General features: G+C 39.0%; 1 protein-coding gene across 1 annotated transcript in view; it reads right to left on the minus strand.

Annotated features, from left to right (window-relative positions):
• Window positions 1-21,626, minus strand: part of grin2ca (glutamate receptor, ionotropic, N-methyl D-aspartate 2Ca) — a 109,446-nt gene that overhangs the window by 23,862 nt on the left and 63,958 nt on the right. Inside the window, exons 3-5 of the mRNA XM_088340465.1 lie at window positions 20,522-21,120; window positions 17,607-17,721; window positions 9,160-9,371 (exon numbers count right to left, since the gene is read on the minus strand). Coding sequence (XP_088196591.1) covers window positions 9,160-9,371; window positions 17,607-17,721; window positions 20,522-21,120 — 926 coding nt within the window. The remainder of the gene's footprint in view (window positions 1-9,159; window positions 9,372-17,606; window positions 17,722-20,521; window positions 21,121-21,626) is intronic.

The raw sequence follows: 21,626 nt of genomic DNA on the forward strand, positions 1-21,626 counted from the left end.
GACTAATCCACTTGTTGATACTCAAGAGCGGACACCCAAAATTTACAGACTAATGCAGGCCTGAAACACTAATCCTATTCTTTAATCAGTTGGGAAATCATGATTCTATATCAATTTGTTTGCTGGTTCAATTTATGTGTTAGGATCCGGCATGCAAACTTCCCCCATAGGGTGCCATCCAGGGAGAAAAACACACCTGAGCCCGATCTCCACACACATGTCCCCAATTACCCTAGTAGGAACCCGCGGTTCAGGAGCCGCATGCAGCTCTTTTGTACTGCTGAGTGACGCCCTTGCACTTTTACAAAGAGAATTACGATTTGAAAAAGATGGGGAAGGGAAATATTTGTTTTGTGTTGCTCCCTCACTGGTATCGGGTTGTAAAGTAGTGTAAATTTCCCTACGGGGATGAATAAAGTATCTATCTATCTATCTATCTATCTATCTATCTATCTATCTATCTATCTATCTATCTATCTATCTATCTATCTATCTATCTATCTATCTATCTATCTATCTATCTATCTATCTATCTATCTATCTATCTATCTATCTATCTATCTATCTATCTATCTATCTATCTATCTATCTATCTATCTATCTATCTATCTATCTATCTATCTATCTATCTATCTATCTGTCTGTCTGTCTGTCTGTCTGTCTGTCTGTCTGTCTGTCTGTCTGTCTGTCTGTCTGTCTGTCTGTCTATCTATCTATCTATCTATCTATCTATCTATCTATCTTTCTATCTATCTATCTAAAAACACGGGACACAGGTTGTTGCCTCATACTCAGCTTGTGTTGTAAGATGAAGTCGTGGCTTTCAGGCTTCAACTCCTGCCTCGGGATCTGCAATGCTAAACTACAGGACTGCTCTCCTCCACTTGTTTTCATCTCTCTCTCTTTCTCCATTTCCCCATGTTCAAAGAGCTGTGCAGCCCAAGCTTCACCCTGTCAAGAGCTGTTAGTTTTTGCTATTTTATTTATATTTATATTTTTTGTACGACTCTTTTTGTTTGATAAGGGGTACGTTATGCATGTTCCATTTTTTGTCGTTTTTTTCGAATCGTAAAAACGAAAATGACATAAATAATTGGAATTCTTTATTGCATTTCTTCAAAGCAATAAAACATAATTCAATTTATTTAACAATGTTATGAAGTTAAACTTGCGGCGGTATACTACAACAAAGCCACGTTTTGCCTCATTCTCGGCAATATGCCCCACATCCTACTTAGGTATCAAACAGCATAAATTGCATTCGTTATAAGGCTTGTATAAGGCTATTGACTTTGGTCCAATATGGCTCAACATTTTAGTTCAACGACCCCTGTTCTAGGCCTTTTTAATGACTGCTTGGACAGCACACTGGGGTCAAGTCATTTGCATTTTCACTACCAGGCCGGGGTTTTATTTTGTCTCTGTTTTTTTGTTTAGAATTTTGTTGGTAATTTAGAGAGGCAAGATTAGGACCAAAAAATCCAGCCTGACCTAACCCGGGCTTGCTGTCATAACACTCAAACCAGCCCAACCAATGAATCGGATTTGAGGCATCGAGCCCGGATTAAACCCGGAGTTTCATGTTTGATTTGTAGGAGGATATTTGTGGATGAGCGTAAGTAGCGAAAAAGGCAGGACGGAATGCATCACGCAGATTCTCTACAAAGAAAGAAAAACAAAGAAGAATGATGGGTGGATTATATCAAAAAAGAACAATCAGCAAGTGAGAAGCATGTCTTGGCACGAATCCGAACTTAATGCTTTAGATTTCTGGCCTGATCCCACCTGAATTTTAGGCTGGGATCAGGCTCAGGTTTCATATCTTACCTCTAACAGTTTTGTGCCCACTTGTTTGTTTGTTTGCTACCTTGTTCCTTGCTTTTTCCTTTCAGTCTTTGTTTTTGGTTTGCATATTGTCAGGTTCGATTTTGTTTGCACATGTTATTTGTTGTGTGACCCAGTGTTGTTTTCTTACTTTGTTCTTGTTCTGTTATTAAATATCATTCTTATTTTGAGCACCCCAGGCTTAGGGCCCGGTCACACAGCCTTTCACGGGCGTATCGAGGCTGAATCACGGCCATAAATTTCTGCCCGTGAAGCAGACGCTGTTGGACGCTTTGAGATCGCGATACAGACGAGATACAGCAGTGCTTTACACGCGGTAAGAAATTCACACGCGGTTGGCCGCCCGAAAAAGTTTTGCGCTGCTCAAAACTTTTGCGCTGCTCAAAACTTTAGACCAAGGGTAACCGCGGGCGGCACACGTGGTATACACGAGGTAATGACGCGGTACAGACGCGGAAAGACGTGCTATGGCCGCGGCCAGGGCGTGGTTACGCGCAGGTAGGACTCGAAATTTTAGCGGGTAATCACTGGTGGAGCACGGTCATAGCACGTTTGTTCTGCGCCTGTATCGCGGTGTTATCACGTGAATTAGCGTGTGTAACGCGTGTGACGGTCAAACGCCTTTCTCCGCGTATATTCAGCGCGATTTGCCGAGCACACGTCAGTTGTGCTCGAGACGTCAAGGGGTGAACATGGATCCCTGTCACCGTAGTGACCTCGTCTTAATCCATTTTTATTTCTTGACATTTCTTTTCATTTCATAACAAGATAATGAAATAAAAATGAAAAACTATTACAATAATAACATATTCGCTTCTTCTTCGGTGCCATAGCTTGAAATCTTTATCTTCACGGGACTGTGTCTTGAGCGGTTATGATTTCTACAGCCCGGCTCGGCAGCTTTTATACCCGTGGTCCACACGCGGAAAGGACGTGGAACTGACGCGATGAGGAAGCGGAACAGTCGCCGGCGTCTGTTTTGCGGGCATACCACGGATGAACAGCGGGTTGGCCAATTTTGCGCATTTTCTACTGCGGGCAACCACGGGCAAAAACAATCGCAAAATTTTACCCGCGATACCGACGCAAAAGGCTGTGTGACCGGGCCCCTAGTTCCCGCTTCCCTTTAGATGTGTCCACCCACTGAGCTTAAAGCCCCAGAGTGTAATATTTGACCACTAGATGGCACTGTTGTCCAATGCTTATGAAAATCAGTGCCACTGTGCCACAGAGCACATCATAGCAACAAGATCCCAGACACACATGACGGCAACCTCTAGGTAGAAATTCCACAATGTAAAAGAAATACAAATTTCCCGACCTATGGTTTCCTATAAAAATTAACATTGGTATGATGGTTCATGTATATTTGCCTCGTATTCAAATCAATGTTTTTTTGAATTGAAGGAAATTTTTTGTACTACTAGGAAGAACTAAATATTACACAGTCCCTTTAACAGTATGCAAATGATACATTATTTAGCATATCGGGCTGATATTCATGGCAAACAATAAATACATAAAAAAAATGACACAGATCTTTTTATCCCTGTCTACTTTTGACACAAGATGCTTGTCATTAGCTAGTTTTAGAAGTGGATCAAAATCAAATGTAAGAGACTATTGACACTTAGCCTAAAGTTGTGTATGCAGCTTAAGTGAGGCAAATCAATACAGTCCAACTAACTATTAATATATTGAATATTGACATATTGATGGCAATTATATATATTTTTCTTGCCTTACTTGAAACCCTTACTTCCTCTGTCAATCATTGTCCTGTTGTATCCATTTTCACAATTTTCAGTGAAAAAAATAGGTCTCCAAAACTTAGTTTTTTTAACATATTGACATGAATTCATGTAATTGGTGTCACATTTGACCCCCATCTGTCCTTTCAAACACATGTGAATAAAATTACTAGAAACGTTTTTTTCCATCTTCGTAACATTGCTAAAATTCGTCCTATACTATCTGAGTCGGATGCGGAGATTATAATTCACGCGTTTGTTACCTCCCGTCTCGATTACTGTAACGCACAACTCTCCGGTCTTCCGACGACCAGACTCAAGAGTCTTCAGCTGGTACAAAATGCAGCAGCGAGGCCTTTAACTAGGACAAAAAAGTCCGATCACATCACCCCAATTTTGGCTAACCTGCATTGGCTCCCTGTTAGCCTAAGATGTGATTTCAAGGTTCTCTTATTAGTATACAAAATCATACATGGACTTTCCCCCTCATATCTTTCAGATCTGATTTCCCCCCATGTTCCGGCCCGAAGCCTTCGTTCTGAGAGCGCCGGTCTTCTGGTGATCCCAAGAGCCAAGAAGTGTTCCGCAGGTTCGAGAGCGTTCTCCATCCGGGCACCGGTGCTGTGGAATGCTCTTCCCCCTGAGATCCGATCTGCAACCTCAGTGGAAATGTTTAAATCTAAGCTTAAAACTCACCTCTACTCTGTAGCATATGAATAACCTAAACTGCTTATGTGTAATAACCTGTGAAGCCCTTTGAGACTCTTTGTGATTAAGGGCTATACAAATAAAAATGACTTGACTTGACTTAAGTTTTCCTGCAGTGAGGAATAAATCTAGGATTTGTTGTTTTCCCATTGATGTATTTTGTCAATGTTGATGCTTCTCTAAAGATGCAGCTGATATGAAATAAGATGAACACACACTGTATTCAATCAAAACGTGTTAAGGAAGGTGTTGCAATAATGGAATGTGTCACTGCATGTTTAGTCATGATTGTATGATTTCATCATAACCTCTGTATTATTTCGGTTATTTATAACTTCTTCAATTATCTAGTCCTAATTAATAAACTTCTAAGCGTATAACACACTTCTACTCTATAGCATATGAATAATCTATATTTTCTGTTGATAATATGTGTATTAATTGCCCTCATGTAGGTTTTAGATGAGGGGATGACGTTAAAACGTCTGTAATAATAGTTTGCAATGGTCTTTGATCTGTGCAGCCCTTTGAGACTCGTTGTGATTAACTGATATACAAATAAACATGACTTGACTTGACTTAACTTATTCAGTTGCAATTGTAAGGCTTGTTTCTCCATTCTTACGGTTGTGTTTAATTCTGTAGACAGACGAGGCTTGGGCTTGTCATATCACTTTCTGTTCGAACAAGTTTAAGCGAAAATTACACTTTCCAGTGGAAAATTGAACTTTCTGAGTTTCATTTCCTTAGATCTCGGTCATTGGAACCACCCTCCCGGTATAAAAGTAACTGTCAGCCATTTTGAAGCCGTACTCGTAAATCTACAAGCTATTGTCCTGTAGCACATTGGTGCCCGGAATATTCAGTTTTAATAAAATAAAAGAAACAACTCATCTCAGCTCCAGCGCTTGTTTTACCTGTCTCACAACCAGGATGTAAAGAACTCCAGAAGTAATAAAAAGGCTTTCCTTATACAAAGGTCACAAAATTCTGACAACTTTGTTTAAAATGGTCATTCTTGAGGCTTTCTGAATGGAACCTTTTCCAAACCAGAATCCAAACTCGATTCCAAATTTAATAAGGTCCTGAATGTTATTTTTTGTTAAATATAGCTTCATGTGAGAAAATTTTATAAAGAAAAATTTAAATAAAACTAGAAATGACTTCCTCTTCCTTGTGTGCAAACATGCAAAAAAAAATACTCAATATAGATAAATAGCAACAAAATGCATATGAAAATATAAAAGGTATAGAATAAAAATGTGCAAAAATGTGCAAAAAAGTATAGCGGTTTTGCAGTGATTTCACAGAGGGCAGAAGGATTAGAGGGGTAGGGCAGGTAGGGAGTTTAGAGTCCTGACAGCCTGATGGAAGAGCATGTCCTTCGGCCTGCTGGTTCTGGCTCCAAGACTCTGCACGACAGCAGGTTTAAAAATTAAACAAAATGCTGATTCTTATTTCTGACCAAATATTTTTTTTTAGGTGCCCCATATAGATTGGAAAATACAGTAATTGAAACGTCGCGTTTCATTTGAGGATTTTTTGAACGTTTCCCATGTCCTCAGAATGGACTTTTCAACATGGACGCTTGGCCAGCGACCCAAAAACTGACAGTTCAGCCAGAAAGCCATTTCAGCCTCCAACGGTCTGACTTGTCCTTTCCAAACTCGCAAACTCGAACGGGCGAACTGCTCCACTGAGTCGAGTCTGCTGCCGACTTGTTTGACAAGATGTTGCCGTTTGAAAGCAGCGAGTGCCTTCTTCGGCCGTCAAAGGAGGCGATCCTATTAACGGGTAACAGCCTCCGCGTTAATGGAGGGTCGATCCCGGGATGGCGCTCGCATCTCCACGTGAGCGATGCGACGGCCACGGCAGGGACGAGGCTTTTAATCTTGCTCCTAATGGCACCTTCACATATGATAAGAAATCAATTATGACGGACGTGCTAGCACACCGGAACGGTTGCGGTGATTGCATGTGCTAGTCTCATCGGAACTTCAATTAGCCGAGTGTGAAAAGGATGTTGATCAAATTCCCTGCTGGGATTTTGTCATCCGATCGAGGATGTTTATCAGCATGTCCTCCAATTTGGTAAATTTTCTGCAGTCAACAAGAGATGCAATCTCTCTGTGGACCCACTTCTTTGAACAGGAGTATTGGTAGTCCAGGTTCCATGTAAACAAAAGGACAGCACAGGAAGCGGCTTACAAAACTGCTGCACATTTATTTTTCCCATTTTTAATGAACCACTCTATTTAGATTATTTATTATGGGCAAAAAACAGGGAAAACTTTAACCATAAGATTGGAACATGGTCAAATCTTACAGGTGATCTGGAACAGATGGGATTTGACTTGACCTTTAAATGAGGTGAGGCTGTCAGGAGTTGCAAATAACAAAAGGGCCAGGGGGTTACGGCGGCACCGCTAACAGGTTGTGACCCACACTGTGATACTTGATAATGGGGTGAGGAGGTTGGTGTTAGTAGAAACGAGGCGACAACTGGAATAATGGGGACATAGGAGACCAGTCAGGTGAAAGAGAGCAAGGTTATTTAGTTTGTTAAGTGGTAAGAAGGATCTAGTAGTTCAGTGGCCACAGACCTTTTTTTCTGTCCGTGAACAGATCATGGTAGTACAGATATCTTTCTGACTGGTTCATCAAGTTTGTCTGGTGGGCAGTAGTGGAGACGACAGGCTAACTTTTGAAAGACATGTGCATGGGATTGCATGTACTTTTTTTGAGTACCCAGGTAAGTCTAATCCACCCTGTATGTGACTTTGTGGCATCTTGATCTCCAATTTGGGATGAGATTTTAGGCAGGTAAAACCATGTCTAAATTGGGGAACAGGTGGTCAAGAATTATTTGCAGGGTTTTATATAAAAACAGTCATTGCAGAAATCATTTACCATATTTTCCGGACGCTAAGGCGCACCAAAAGAAACCTCAAATTGGCCAGAAATATAACAAAACATATGGTGGATACAATTGAAAATGCGTAGTTACAATGAATTATACTGCATACAATAACTGTTCTGCTTTTGAGAAACATATGAAGTGGTCTTTGTGTTCCCTCTTGTGTTCAACATGTCAATTGTTTGTTGCTTAAAGGTAACAAAAGAGAAGCGTAGAACTTCACGGCAGCGCAGACTTCCCTTTTTGTTGTTGCTTTGGACAATAATTGTCCGCTTTGTGAATATGTGAATGAATATTTTGGTTTATGGTAACGTTTTGTACAAAACGATGAAACAGTACTCTTGTTTGAATTGTTTTTAAGTGATACAGCATACATGAACTGTTCTGCCTTTGAGAAACAAATAGACTGGTTTTCGAGTATCCTCTTGTAGTTAATTGTTCAATTGTTTGTTGCTGACATTAATTTTAGTAGTGAAACCAGATGTCATAATTTATGCTCAATGGTCTTTCTTGCCTGCATGCCAGGTTTGGAACAGGGCACAGTGTAATTGTGGCCTGTGGAGTCCTTTGAAACATTTCGCGAATCGGGGCTGTACAAATAAATATGACTTGACTTAACTTTATGGTATCTATTTATTTTTTTATTGATCCCTTACTGTAGTTTTAAATAATGAGCCTTATGGTCAGGTGCGCCTTATAAATGAAACTATATATCACAAAAGATTATTTTTTTGAATGTGCCTCATGATCCGTTGCACCCTTGTAGTGTTGAAAATGTGGTAATCAAACAAATGCTCTAAAAACATTTTTGATAGTATCCGATGACTGCATAAAAATGGTGGAGTGGTCATAGATAGATGCAAGTGAAGCCCTCGCAGTTTTTAGCTGCCGATGAGCATATCAGTCAGTTCTTTCACAATTAAACAACCATTTGGATTGTTTTTTTAATTCTCCAAATCCTCAGATCTCAATTTCTATACAGTCATTTTTTTCAGATTTTTCTTAACTATGATTGAGGTATACTGTGCTGTCTCTTTGAAGTGATTCTTTTTTTGAGATAGTGATGTTTTGTTAGCTAAAATAAGAGCTCTAAGAGCTGGGTCTTTGAACTGAACAACAGAACTGGAGGCGGTACCCTTTTATGCATTTTTGCAATCTTGAGAGCTTGCAAACTAACACAGCCGAGACACTCTGTATCCATTTTGTCTTTTCTATTTGGACGATTCCCATCTCCTTTCATGAGTAATAGCTGAGATGTTTCTTTTCCCTTTTAGGCATGGTATTGCAAAACTAACTTTACAGATATAAGAGTAAAATCAAGCACTCCTTTCAGTGAAATCTGCGCTCATGTTTGCCCCATTGATTTTGTAGTTCCTGTATAAGCCACGCGCGCTCCCCACGCACTGCCTACCTTCCCTCCTGGTAACACACAACCAAATAGGCACAATAATAATTTTACATTTAATTTCACAGTTGTAAATACTTATTAGATGTGAGTACATATGGTAGAAAAAATACACATGAATATAAGTAGGGCTTTTCATGTGCTTAAGACGGTACCACCATAACTGTATTTAGTTGTATTTTGTAGGCAGTTATAAACACGTCCATTCTTAATCGGTGTGGTCAGAAGGCCTGTGGTGCTGGCAGATTAATAATTGTAGAATGCTGTTTGGGCGAAAGGGGAATTGTCAAATAACAGGATCAGTTAGAATTCATGGTCTGCTTTTAAAAACCCTTGTAACATCGAGTTACAAAATGTTTTTAATAACGCCCTGCAGTACTTAATACCGAGTTATTGGAACACGTTCCTTTGTAACACAGGCGGGAGTCATAGCACATTTTAAAAGTGATCAAATAATATTGGTAGAAACAATACAACAGTGAAGAAGTTCTGGTGGGTTTTTTTTTGGACGTTTTGTGTGACGATCTACTCACGCCTCAGTTTTGTTGGACTGTCGTCGGCAGGGCACAGTGTTGCTGACGCAGGTCCCGGTCTGGGGGTCCACGGCCTCCACGATGACAAAGGGGCGCTCCTCCAGCGTGGCCACCGTCAAGTGCCTGTAGTCCGACACGGGCTCCAGGTAGGTGCCGTAGCGTGGCCATACAGGATACCTCATCTGCAGGATGCTCATCTCGTAAGTTCCCACCTGAAATACCAACATCCTCCTTTGAAACCTTTGATCTTGAAATGCTAATGTGATTCTTGGACTACGCTCAAATTGGATGAATTCCAAATTAGAATGAAAGCCTATGCTACAGATAAATGTAAATCATCATTTGTAAACCTGGTTCGCGTTTCTTTGGAGCATGCCACATCCAAACAGTAAAGTTGTAATAAATCTGTTTAACAACACACCTTTTAAAACACAAATAAAGTAGAGACACATGTGAGCAATGAAGCTTTCTTGCCCACGCTGCGTGAGATGAAACTGCTGAGGAGGCAGCTGCAAAACACTCTTTTATCAAAATCTCACATCTTAATGCATCCGTTCCCAATTTAGCTGTTATCGCTCATCCTCGCAAGGTTTGTTGCATCAGGCCCTCGCCGGCGTTCATGGACACTTGAGAGAAAATTGATTTTTGGGTCAGGCCGGGCGAAGTTGCTGCAATTTATGTACCACGCAAAAATACAGTTTGCTAATTCTACCTACTAGTGGTAGAGGAATTAAAATGAATGTCTAATTAGGGGGATGTGTCTGGTCGTGAAATCACAAATCCTCCTAAATGTCAAAACCTCAAAGTTTTGCAGGATGTGACTTATAAACACATTAATGTATGTTTGGTGGGTGGTAACAGTTACGTTGCCATATGGCAACGCTGGGCTTTACAGGGTCAAGAGAAATGGAATCCTTTCAGTGCCACTTGAGCAAGAGGGATTTTTTTTCAGAGAACCCATCAAAATCAGCTTTACCCAAACCCGAAAGTTAAAGTGGGAGTGCGTCATTGGAGGTATCCTTAAAAGGTTGAAAGTAGAATGTTTTCTTTATAAAGTATGTGTTTACAATGCCCAACTTAAAATTTGTTTTTTACCTCACCTATCTGCTTTATCTTACTTTTAGCACCGCTGTTCTGGGACTCGCAACACATCAGGAAGCAGGGAAGGGCGAGATAGGGGATGAGGTGTGTAGAGTGATTTTATGCTCGTCCTCGGGGGTTTTTGTTAGTGTAGCCTGAAAATGGTAAAAGTAACAAAAGGCCTATTTCCAATAAAGTCCAAACACCAACCCAAACCCCCTAGAAGATGAAAAACTATGAATGTATTAATACTTGGGGTGTGAGCTGACTGAGGCTGCGATCATGACTTTAAAGTTATTTAAAGGCACGGTGAGGAATATTTAGTGCCTCCTAGTGTTACAAGAAATCTCCAGTAAAAAAAAAACACGGATTTGAATAGGCAAAATCACATGATCCATTATGTTTATTTAAATAAATATTCATAGGTTGAGCAATTTGTATTTATCTTATATAGGGGAATCCATACCATTAGTTGCCGCCATGTTTGCCTGGCATCTTGCGGCGATTGTCACTGGTTTTCATTTGCATTACACAACACAGTGCCATCTAGTGGTCTAATATTACACAATTGCCTTTAGGCCAGGGCATGGTAGCAGAGAAGAGCAAAATCTCAAATTACAGATACCACCTCAAGCATTTCTCAGACTGTGTCATTATTTTTTAACAACTTCATTTTATGATATAAATGTGGACAATAACAAGTAGAATGAGAACCCTTTTCCATTTGCACAAAAGCAAGAAATCCAAACCTGCCAGCCAGTGATTACTCGAGTGTCCCCCGCTTAGTTTCTTGCTGAAAAAGATGTCAGCGTGATGAATGTCGCCGTCTTAATTTGACTATTTAATTACATTTTTTTTCCCTCACAAGTCGGGAATGTTCCAGGACAGCAATTCTAAGTCAGCTCAATGTCAAGAAATCACAAAGAAGCCGCAGGAAAAGGAAGAGCAAACACACCATTCTCTGCAGATGTTTGCTGCCGGATACGCTCCACTATTTACCTTTGCGACTCTCAATCGAGTCCGGTAGAATTTCAAGAGGCTGCGAAACACACAGAGATGAGAATAGATGCGCCAGCCACCCTCACAGGCACGATCTCAGTTGTTGAAAGAGAAACCCGTGCAAGTAGATTGAGTGACGGCAGAAGCAGAAACTCAGTAGCGCTTATTGAAATGCGTCTGACGTGTATCATTACGGAGAAATTAGACCAAACCCTACAGGGGTTGTTTTTTTCTTTGCCACTAATACCTGGTCTATACCACTCTTGGTTTTTGGACTTCGTCTAAATGTTCACTTGTCACTAAAAAAGGAAACATGCCTATGCCTACAACAAAAAAGGGCCCGTGCAGATTCGTGACACGTAAAGCCTGTCTTTTGCAACAAAATTGAAGTTAAACAAGACTGTATAAACATAGACAAAAAAGAACAATGACGGATAGATAATACATTTTAAAAAGTCAGCGTGGAAGAAGCTCTGCCCGACCTGAACGTAATGATTGACATTCTAGGCCAGACCGGGCCCGAAATTCGTATTGTGTTAGTTCAGCCTTGGGCTCTGCCTTAAGATCTCATACCTGTCAACCTGTACGTTTTTGCTGTACAAAGTATGTTTATTAGATGTGTACGACGTACAAGAAAATCTGTACGGAAAAACGCAATCATGGGTACCATCCGGTATACACTGACTATCACGGAACTGCAAATCAATCAAGTCAAATGAGTTCGAGTTGTGTAGGGAAAGGAAGTCCGTCTCTTTTTAGCGAACTGACTTTTTCGGCTCAACTCATTAAAGAGAGTCGGCTCTCAAACGGCTCACATGCTCTGATGCATTATATTACGAATTATTATGTTGTATAAAGAAGTTAATAAAAAAAGGAAGTATAAAAGGAGAAAATGAAAAAATACAGGTTTGTGGTTATCCCTTTAATCAGCATATTACCAACAATAATTTAATGCAGAAAATGAATTCATAATTTGAATAAGAAAATTTATTATTCTACTTAATTATTTTTGCATGTATTTTTTCCTTCTACGGTGAACATCCAAGCTACTTCATTTTTGAACTTTTTTTTATAATAAACCTCATTCATGTCGAGCAACTCAGTATCTCACAACAAAGTGTTCATTAACAATATTTATGATATAACGAAACACATGTACAATATAACATGTTAAACTACATAAATAAACACGTTTGAAAAAAAATATGGTGTAAGATTATTTTGTATTTTGTAAGGGAAAATATGATGGTTTCTAAGGGCACGGAGCCGCGGAGGTTGACAGGTATGTTTCCCAGTCACAAGGCTGCAAAAGTTTGTATTTTCTGTCCCTGTTAATAGTCTGTTTGAAATTTAAAATACAAGCATCAGTGGTTGATATTGTGGTTTGGTTTACAAAATAGAAATGCCAACTCGTTTTGTCCTCAAAAAAATATCTTTATTTACAAATTCAAATTTAAAGTGTTATTAATGGATATTATAGTTACGCTGATAACAATTGTTCCTGATTTTTTTTTTCTTTTTAAATTTTATTATTAAAAATATGTACAGAATGATATAACGAAACATATGTACAATAAAATGGGATAAATAAAGTATCTATCTATCTATCTAAAACATGTTAAACTACATAAATAAACACGTTTGAAAAAAAAATATGGTCAAAGATTTTTTTGTATTTTGTAAGGGAAAATACGACAGTTTGTAAGGGCATGGAGCCCTGGAGCTTGACAGGTATGAGATCTTACCTGTAGGCTAAAAGTTTTGGACAAAACGTTTTCCCGCTTGCAAAGGTTTGCTGTCTTCTGAGTTGTCCGACCTTCCCAATTCAATCAACACACTAATATATTGCCCTGTCCAGCTTGTTTTTTTCAAGTTAAACTGCTGTGGCACAATTGTTTTGGTGGATAACCAACCCCCTCAGCCCACAAAGGTCAAAGTTAAGGCCCGCAGAGAAGGTTTTCCACGGCCCCTGAGGTGATTTTTAATGAATGAATGAATGAATGGATTAATGAATGACATTTTTATTTCGAACATAAGTGAGGAAAAAAAGCATAACAAAACAATATTAATGTAGCATGTCCAAAAAGGAGTTGGATGGATTAAGCTTATTTACTCCTACCCCTTCGGCTTCCTTAAAACTTGTTACTCAAATGATCTCTTCTGTGTATTTACATATAACAAACAAATACCTCATGTCTATACTTTGTCACATTGGTTCCTCAAGACACTTGGAAAATAATAATGATAAGAACAATAAGAGTAATAAATATGTATCCTGCGATTGGCTGGCAACCAGTTCAGGGTGTCCCCTGCCCACTGCCCGATGATTGCTGGTATGGGCTCCAGCACCCCCGCGACCCTACTGAGGATAAGCGGTGCAGCTAATGAGAAGAGATGATCGATGAGATACATGTATATCCCTCTCTAAGGAAAAAGCAGACAAGAATAAAATAAAATAAATAAATAATAACATGATTAAAAAAATAGCACAATAGGGGAGTGGGAAGCAGTTATGCTTATTTGGTCCCAAACCCCAAGCCTATTCAGTCTTATATAATTAGTGGATGCAGTCACTTCATCATCATCATTATTATCACCTTTTTTTCTTCCCCCACTGTCATTATCACCATCATTGCTGGCACATTACATATAAATAAGATATCTAAAATAACGGTGATAATAATAATTGTCTTTGGTACTGTTGTTAACAACTGACAGTTTTGTTGTTTGTGTTGACCATCAAACCAGGTTTCCTTAAACCTCTGCTAGAGGGGACGCCTTCCCCAGGGCCATTTCTAAGTGTCTGTGATCTGTGCTTTTAAAAGACAAGACATGATGCTGGAGAGATCTGGCTAAAGGGCCCACTTGTCTGCCCTAACAGTGAGCCATTTAGTAAATGTTTATTCTTTGTTCTTATTAAAAGATATCTCTATGAGAATGTATTCCCATTTGTTTAGTTTTTGTTTAGTTTTCACTATCATCACCATCAAATGTATTCACCTAGTTGTATTGTTTGTATTATAGATCTGAGTTGGAATTAATTTGCATAATATAATGGAGACAGTGATATAATAACAATAAAAGCGTTACAAAACAACAGTAATAATAGACATATAGTTGATAATGATAGTAATAATAATAAATATTAATAATAAACAAACAACAGAATAATAGCCATGATAATGGTTATGATAATACTAAAAAGCATAATTGTTATTTTGACTCATCTTTGAACGGCTGCTCACTAACACATAAGAAATAATGGATAAAAATAATAATAACACCAATGGCCACATGACAGTTATAAAAATCATCATCACAATATTCATTTATTAAATATATAATCCTGCTAATCACTAATATGATTCAGACACAAATAATAACAATAAAGACAGTAGTGTTGATACCAGTTGTGATATAATTACAAGGTTAATTATTGTCAAACCATCAATTTGCTATATAATGGTTCTGTTCTCTAAGTCCCATTCAGACCACATTTTAATCCCCTCTGTACTTTGACAATAAAGTTTTTTCGTATTTGGATTCAAACAAGAGAATATTTGGACATTGGACAAGTGTTCAAGTCTGGATAAACTTTTTCTAGTTTTCCCCAGCTGGGTTTCTTCATCATCTTTTGTCTTCCTCGTCCATCATCCTGACTGATGTCGACACACTTATAGAACAAGGACGTTACGCTGCACTAAAGTTAATTAAAATTCACTCCCACTTCCCAAATTGAGGAAGTTCAATATATACTGGTGGAAGTTGACAACATTGCCCACCTTGGATCTAAATTGCTCAAATAGATCAAGAAAAGGTGATCAAAAGAACAATGACTTAGAGGATTTGAGAAAAAAAGTGATCATGCGGCTGAATTGCTGTTCTCCTCTGAGAACAAAGGGTGCCCTGAGGCAAGACAGATAAGCGCAGTGGAGATGAGCCAACATTTGGTAAAAGGTGTCTCACGTCAGGTCCACGTCAGGATTTCCACAATCAGCAGGAAATCATAGGCTGTCGTTCCGGGATGATGTAAAGTTCATCACTGTGTAGTGAAAAGATCAGCTTTCCACCAGAAGATGTTTAAACGCTGCAGTGCTGACAGCAGGTGAATCTAGACGGCACTAAAATCTGCTCGTAAAACGCCCGTTTACTAATGCTGCAATTAACACGCAAACCCCTGACTGTTCTCCAAGCGTTGAGGAGCAAAATTGGCTACAAAGTACATGGAAAAATTAAATGATTCATTTTTTTATACCTATGGTAATTGTATGTGATGAAGAGGCACCTTTTGCTTCTCATACAATTTATAAGGGACAGAACATTCCTCCCTTTTGTTATTTATATTTGCCAATAACTATCTCTTTCACTGCCTCCAGTAAATGTCTAACAATTCAAGCGGGCTTTCACTTGTGTAAAGACTTGAATTAACATGTCTCAGGAAAGGGCCATGCTTGTTTTTCCTCATGTTATCTACCTGGCTTGTAACGGTATTCGTGGGCATAATATCACATTTGGTTATGGCTTGTTCGCTTCATTAAAATTATGTACCTCTTCTCAGGTACTTTTCTGATTACGTCTATTATTGGCAGGGGCTAATGATCACAAAAACATTATTGATAGAAACCAGAACAATTTTTATTAAATCATATCACAACTTTTTCATCAAGTCCAGTGCATTTCCACTAAGAAAATAATATCATAATGTAGAGTTGTTTTTTATCAAAAACAAGAAAATATCAAACTGTATTAAAATACTTCTATATTCTTGTGAAGATAGGGCTGTAACATTTTTCAATTTATTAACCTATAATGTTTTAAATAATGCAGCTGCGTTATCATCCTTATTGTGTCATTTTCTGCATCATTATTATTATTATGCAGCTACAATGCAACTCATCAAATCAGAAGCAGTCAAGTCACTTAAGTATCTTTCGTTTAAAACATATTCGTAACAATGCACGAAAGGCAAATTTATGCGCCAGAAAAGTCAATCCAGCGTTAAATGTGAATTTTTTCCTCATTTCAACAGAATCAGAACCAGCATACTTATGTGAGTTTACATAAGCATAGTGACTTTGGTAAATAGCGAAAGTGTACCGAAAAGCCGACCACGTTCCAGTATCTCAAAATGAAAACTAAACTCATTGGAATTTGATAAAACTTCAAAAGAAAAAAAGAAAAGAAGATTGTCTTACGACTGACGTTAGTGTTCCAAAATGGTTCATTCAAAGCAGAAATACTATTTAGAAGAGCATGCATAGAAGAATAGTCAGGGTTTGTTTAGTTGCTTGACATCATTCAAAATGCTTGTATTATAATCTTGTGTTATCAAGGTAGGAAAAGTCTTTGTATTTTGATTGAAGTGCATGTAAATGCTTAAAACTGTTGCATGTTTCTCAACAAGACTGCTTAAAAATGACGCCAACAATGCTCTCTGGCGGCTTCGCTTCGCTGTTGCATTTATTTTTCCCTTGTGATTAATGACAGCTGACATTAGTTGTATTGGTTGGGCCCAGGAGGACAGGTGCATGGTACACAAAAACAGGTACTATTGATGAAAATGTGTATTAGAGCAAATGATTACGTATCAACTAAGGATATTTATCATGGGCAATGCAAAAATTAAGGTAGAACTGTATGTAAAAATCTAGGCTACATACATTTCCTGTAAGTTTTATCCAATTTGTCCCAAAAATATTCACACATGTATTGTTCAGATCCACAAGTATATTCGAAAAAATAATAATTGCATATGTGAATTGACGATCTGCACCGGATTTCTTCTTTTAATGGTACTTGGAGAAATTGGAAAATTGGCCTTGAAAGTCAATAAAAGTGCTTTAATTGGGTCATGAAAAAGCCTGAATAGTTATAAAACGTCATAAATAAACCCACAAATAAGTTAGGATAGTCAGTACACCGAAGTTTACATGTGCATATTGGCATAATCTATGTGGTTATCACTCAACTATGTTTTTCCCTTGTAGAGAGACATTTATCTGTCATCTGTTGAAAATAAACACATGAAAAGTTTCTCTTGTTCTGAAAATTTACAAAGTCCTCTGACAAACTGAACCAAAATGTGATTTCAATGAACTGCTTCACCCCAAGTAACTATAGAAAAGATTTGAAGTTCAAGACTTGCACTTATGTGGCTCTTAAGCTTAAGTATGTGTTTGAGGGTATTAGACGGGTAGAATCATACCCGTGTGAGACGATCCCTCATTAAGTGCTTCACTGGTGTGAGTGCAGCCTCTAACTAGCCTCAATAACAAGACCGCCGATGGATGAAATCACCGCCGCAGCAACTTTGAAATGACAGTAGAAGTAGACTTGTTCTGAACTCTTGGGCCGTGAGCCTTCATTACCTTGTCCCACTGCCTTTCTCGGTCCAGAGTGATGATGTTCATTGCTGGGTTCACTAAGTAGCCGTTGGCGTTGAAAGAGAAGTCGTTGTGGTCCCATGTTACGTTCAGCATGTGCCTAGGAAAAAAACAGAACCAAACCCGCGGGGGAGGTGGAGTCAGTGACCCAAAAACGAAGGAGTTATCTTTTTAGTATGCGGGAGGCGTCACAGGTGTCATTCTCAGTTTTGAGCCAAGTGTGTGCCAAGCAAAGCTTCCTTTTAATGCAGTGCGCCTTGCTTTTTACAATATTAAGAGTAATGTGATTTGTTCGTTAAATCCATTTGCTGTCATGGAAATGTGTGATGCTGTAAGCATGTCGTGGTCATTAGAAAAGATGATACAGCTCATAAAGTAAATGATGAACGGCTGATACAGTATCAACCTTGCAGCAAGTCAAGGTTGCTCACACAGTGCTTTCAGTTACTGTATATCTGCAAAGAAATGTTACATTTCATAGTCTTGATTTTATTATGCCCTGCGACTGGCTGTCAACGATTTCGTGGTGTATCCTGCCCACCGTCGGGAGACAGCTGGGGCGGGCTCCCTCACCCCCGCAACCCTAGTGGGGATAACCGGTGCAGTAAAATGTATGTATGGATGGATGGATTTAATTATGTTACAGATTTTGATACTCCTCATATGTTATAATGTACGCGTGACAGCTCGAAGATGAGCCTCTATTGGTCTGGAGAAAAGGGGTATTGATTCAATAAATGGCTCTCTGTAGAATGTGATGGGCCAGATCAAGAAAATAAGTTTTCAGGTATTGTGATGAAATAGTGCCAAAGCTGATTCTATCCAGAAACAATCTAGTTTTTAATATGCTACCTACTCTGTTGTTACTGTACAATTGTTTTTACCATGTCCGTTCTGCAAGCTCAGTAGTGCTAATTATGAATTCGCTTCCCCACGAAGAACACCCTCTATTTGTTAATCTGAGATAATTTAATTGACAGGTGCAAAAAATAGGACAAAAATGGGTTAGTTTTGTATGATTTATATTTATTCACCAACTACTCAAATCGTGCTCAGAGGTTTTTTTTTTTTTTGGTTCATGGATATTTGGCCTCCCTAAAGAGAAGTGTCCCACTAGCAGTATAGTCATTGCCTGTGTCCCTGAAAGTTGTTTTTTGAAAACAAAAAATGTTTTCTAATAATTTTATCCAACGGTTCTCTCGTTACCTCATCATTTCAGATCTTGTCGAAAATTCATATTTACTGACCGTTAGACTTTAGTTTTACATCTAAACTTTTTTTTAAATTATTTATTACAAAAAAAACCCTCACACACCAAATAATACGTAAAAAAACAAATTGTTTGTCTTTTAAGAAACAGTTATTTTTTTAAACATTTACTCAAAGAAAAAAGACCTTCCCTCAGTGATTTAAGATCTGGTATCAGAATCATCATACACCTGAAGCCTTTGTTGGCAATGTGCACAGTGGTCCGGCTCATCTCTGAGGAGCGGGAGGACCCTTTACACCAACAACAACCAGACGAGATGATATAGGTGCTGTAACGGAGTCAGATCAGGAGCTTTCTTCTGCTTCTGGTAAACATAGAAACCAGTACTATCTGTTTCGTGTGGTGGCGAAAAATCATACCCAAAATTTGGGCTTTGAGAGGGATGGTTGCCACCAACTCTACTTACCCAAGATAAGCCACACGAAGTTGTGTCCCGATGACCCAGGCGGTTAATGATCCGTGAATGGAACTCGAATAAAATCGTTCGAATTAAAAAAAATGTACATTATGAAGAACCAATGGAAAATGAAAAATTACAATCATTAACTTCAGTTTGTTATGCTTTTCCTCTTGATCTTCTACTTTTCATTTACTTCTTGAAGAGGTAGGTCATCTAAATGTGTTTAATTATCACTTCATTTTTAGAAGCTAGAAAGCTTTGCCTGTCATCAACAATTGCCCCCACAAACACTCGATTACCCTGCTCATTTCAGAGGTGTAAAGGCGTGATGAAATAGATGGCAGTGGGTGACGATACAGTTTAAGTGACTGACAATGGTCATAAATCTGCAGCAGCACACCAAGAGCCCCAGAACAAGTCAAAGAAAAACAAATAAACATTGTGTCTGGAGATGTATAATGTTTCGTCAATAACAGAGCCTTGTATCCACTTTTCTACATTTTAGGTGCAATTAGATGACTCAAAACCCCAGGAACTCACAGTTTTATTTTATTTAAATATAATTGCAACAAACGTTTTATGTGGCATCTTTCAGATAAGGACCTCTGCATGTAAACCTCTTCACAGTTTGAATTTGGGACCAGGTTTCCTGTTTTATGTAGTGTTTATTGGACATCCACCTAACAAGGGGGAGATACTATCAACTGAGCTAATAAATGATAAAACATCCAAAATAAGAGCGCGTGTGAGCAAATATTATTCCAGACGATGACGCCATGTTTTCCTGTCACGTCAATATATTCACTCAGTCCCTCCTTGACCCTTTTTTCCCCGTTCGGAATTTCATTAGCATTGGATGTCATTTTCCCTCTATTTCTGTGTGCTGAACGACTCAATCCAAACATGCATATGAATGAGTCTTTCCCTGAGAGCATTCCTATAATGGCTTGACTATCCAATTCATAAATGACTTACTACACAAATAAACATACTGCCATAATATCCTTGCCAATTTAGGAATTGGTGTTTGGTATTGTTTACAGATCGTTCCTGGGTTTGCTGCAATTGAAATAGTTTGCATGCAGCTGCATTCTGACAGAGCAGGGGTCACCAACCATACAACAACATAGTTTTGGCATGAAGAAAAGGAGCATGTTCTCATCAATATCAATAAATAATATGTGATCACTTCCAAAAAAAAGGTTGATTGCTCAGCGATCAACGACTTACCTGAAGAGTGTGTCGTTGGCCACAGTCTTGACTGGGTTGTGGCAATCGTTGTGTGCTTCTGGCAAGAAGCCTCTTTGTTTCCGATAGCTCTGAACGCCCTTCACTACAATGGCCACGCCGTCCCGCACCCGCTTCCTCAGGCTCATCCTCCATCGGTCAGTGATGATGCTGATGAGTCCCACTGGGAAGCTGTCAGGTGGCGGCATGTCAGGGTTGCCGACCGCCAGGCTGGGTAGGATCCAGATGTATCCTGGCCCGACCAGTCCAGCCTCGGCTGCCATGGTGAAGAGATACTGGGCCTCCTCGTGGGAGCAGTACACGAGGAGTACCTGGGCGTCAATCTGCTGTAGCAGCCGTCGTGTACGGATGTCGTTGGTGGTGTCGGCAGACATGTCAAATGTTAGCACATCTTGGAGCTCCCACATGAAGTAGCTAGTGTCAATGTAAGACTTCACATAATCCACATAGGCCTCATAGCCTGGGTACAAGCTAGTGATGACCACGAAATTGTCCCAGTTGTACTCTTCCATCACCTTGAACATGCCGTTGATCTGTTGTTCGATGGACGAGCCCAGTTGCAAGAAGTTAGAGCCCTCGCCCTGCTCGAAGAAAATGACATACAAATCAACAATGGCAAAAGTAGTTGCCACATCTTCCAGCATTTCTAGTGAAATATTTCAGTATGATCAGGGAATTTGAACCTCCTCGTGGAGACCAATAAGCTGTCAAAGATTAGCTGGGTAGGGTTAGCTCGTTGGAGTTAACCAAGATGTATTAGTAACAACACATTTTTAAAGGAGAAAATCAGTCATAATTTCGTCAAACCAAATCAATCAACACATTTTAAAATCAAACATCGTGATACATATTGAATTAGGTTTAGTCAGTGATTCACAACAGATTTTAATTTGTTTGATGTTTTATTATTGACTTAATAAACTAGGACAGCTTTGGCCCTGGTGTGCTTTTGGATGTTGAATATTAAACAGCCATACTATGACAAACCTTAATCATATTTTATTAAAGAAAATCATGTTGTTACTACCAGAAATCATATCCAATGCATCAACATATTTTGTAAACCACATTTTGTAAAACAAAATAT

This window comes from Urocampus carinirostris, chromosome 1 (genome assembly GCF_059441175.1).
Source record: "Urocampus carinirostris isolate Australia breed hairy pipefish chromosome 1, RoL_Ucar_1.0, whole genome shotgun sequence".
NCBI classification, from domain to species: Eukaryota; Metazoa; Chordata; class Actinopteri; order Syngnathiformes; family Syngnathidae; genus Urocampus; species Urocampus carinirostris.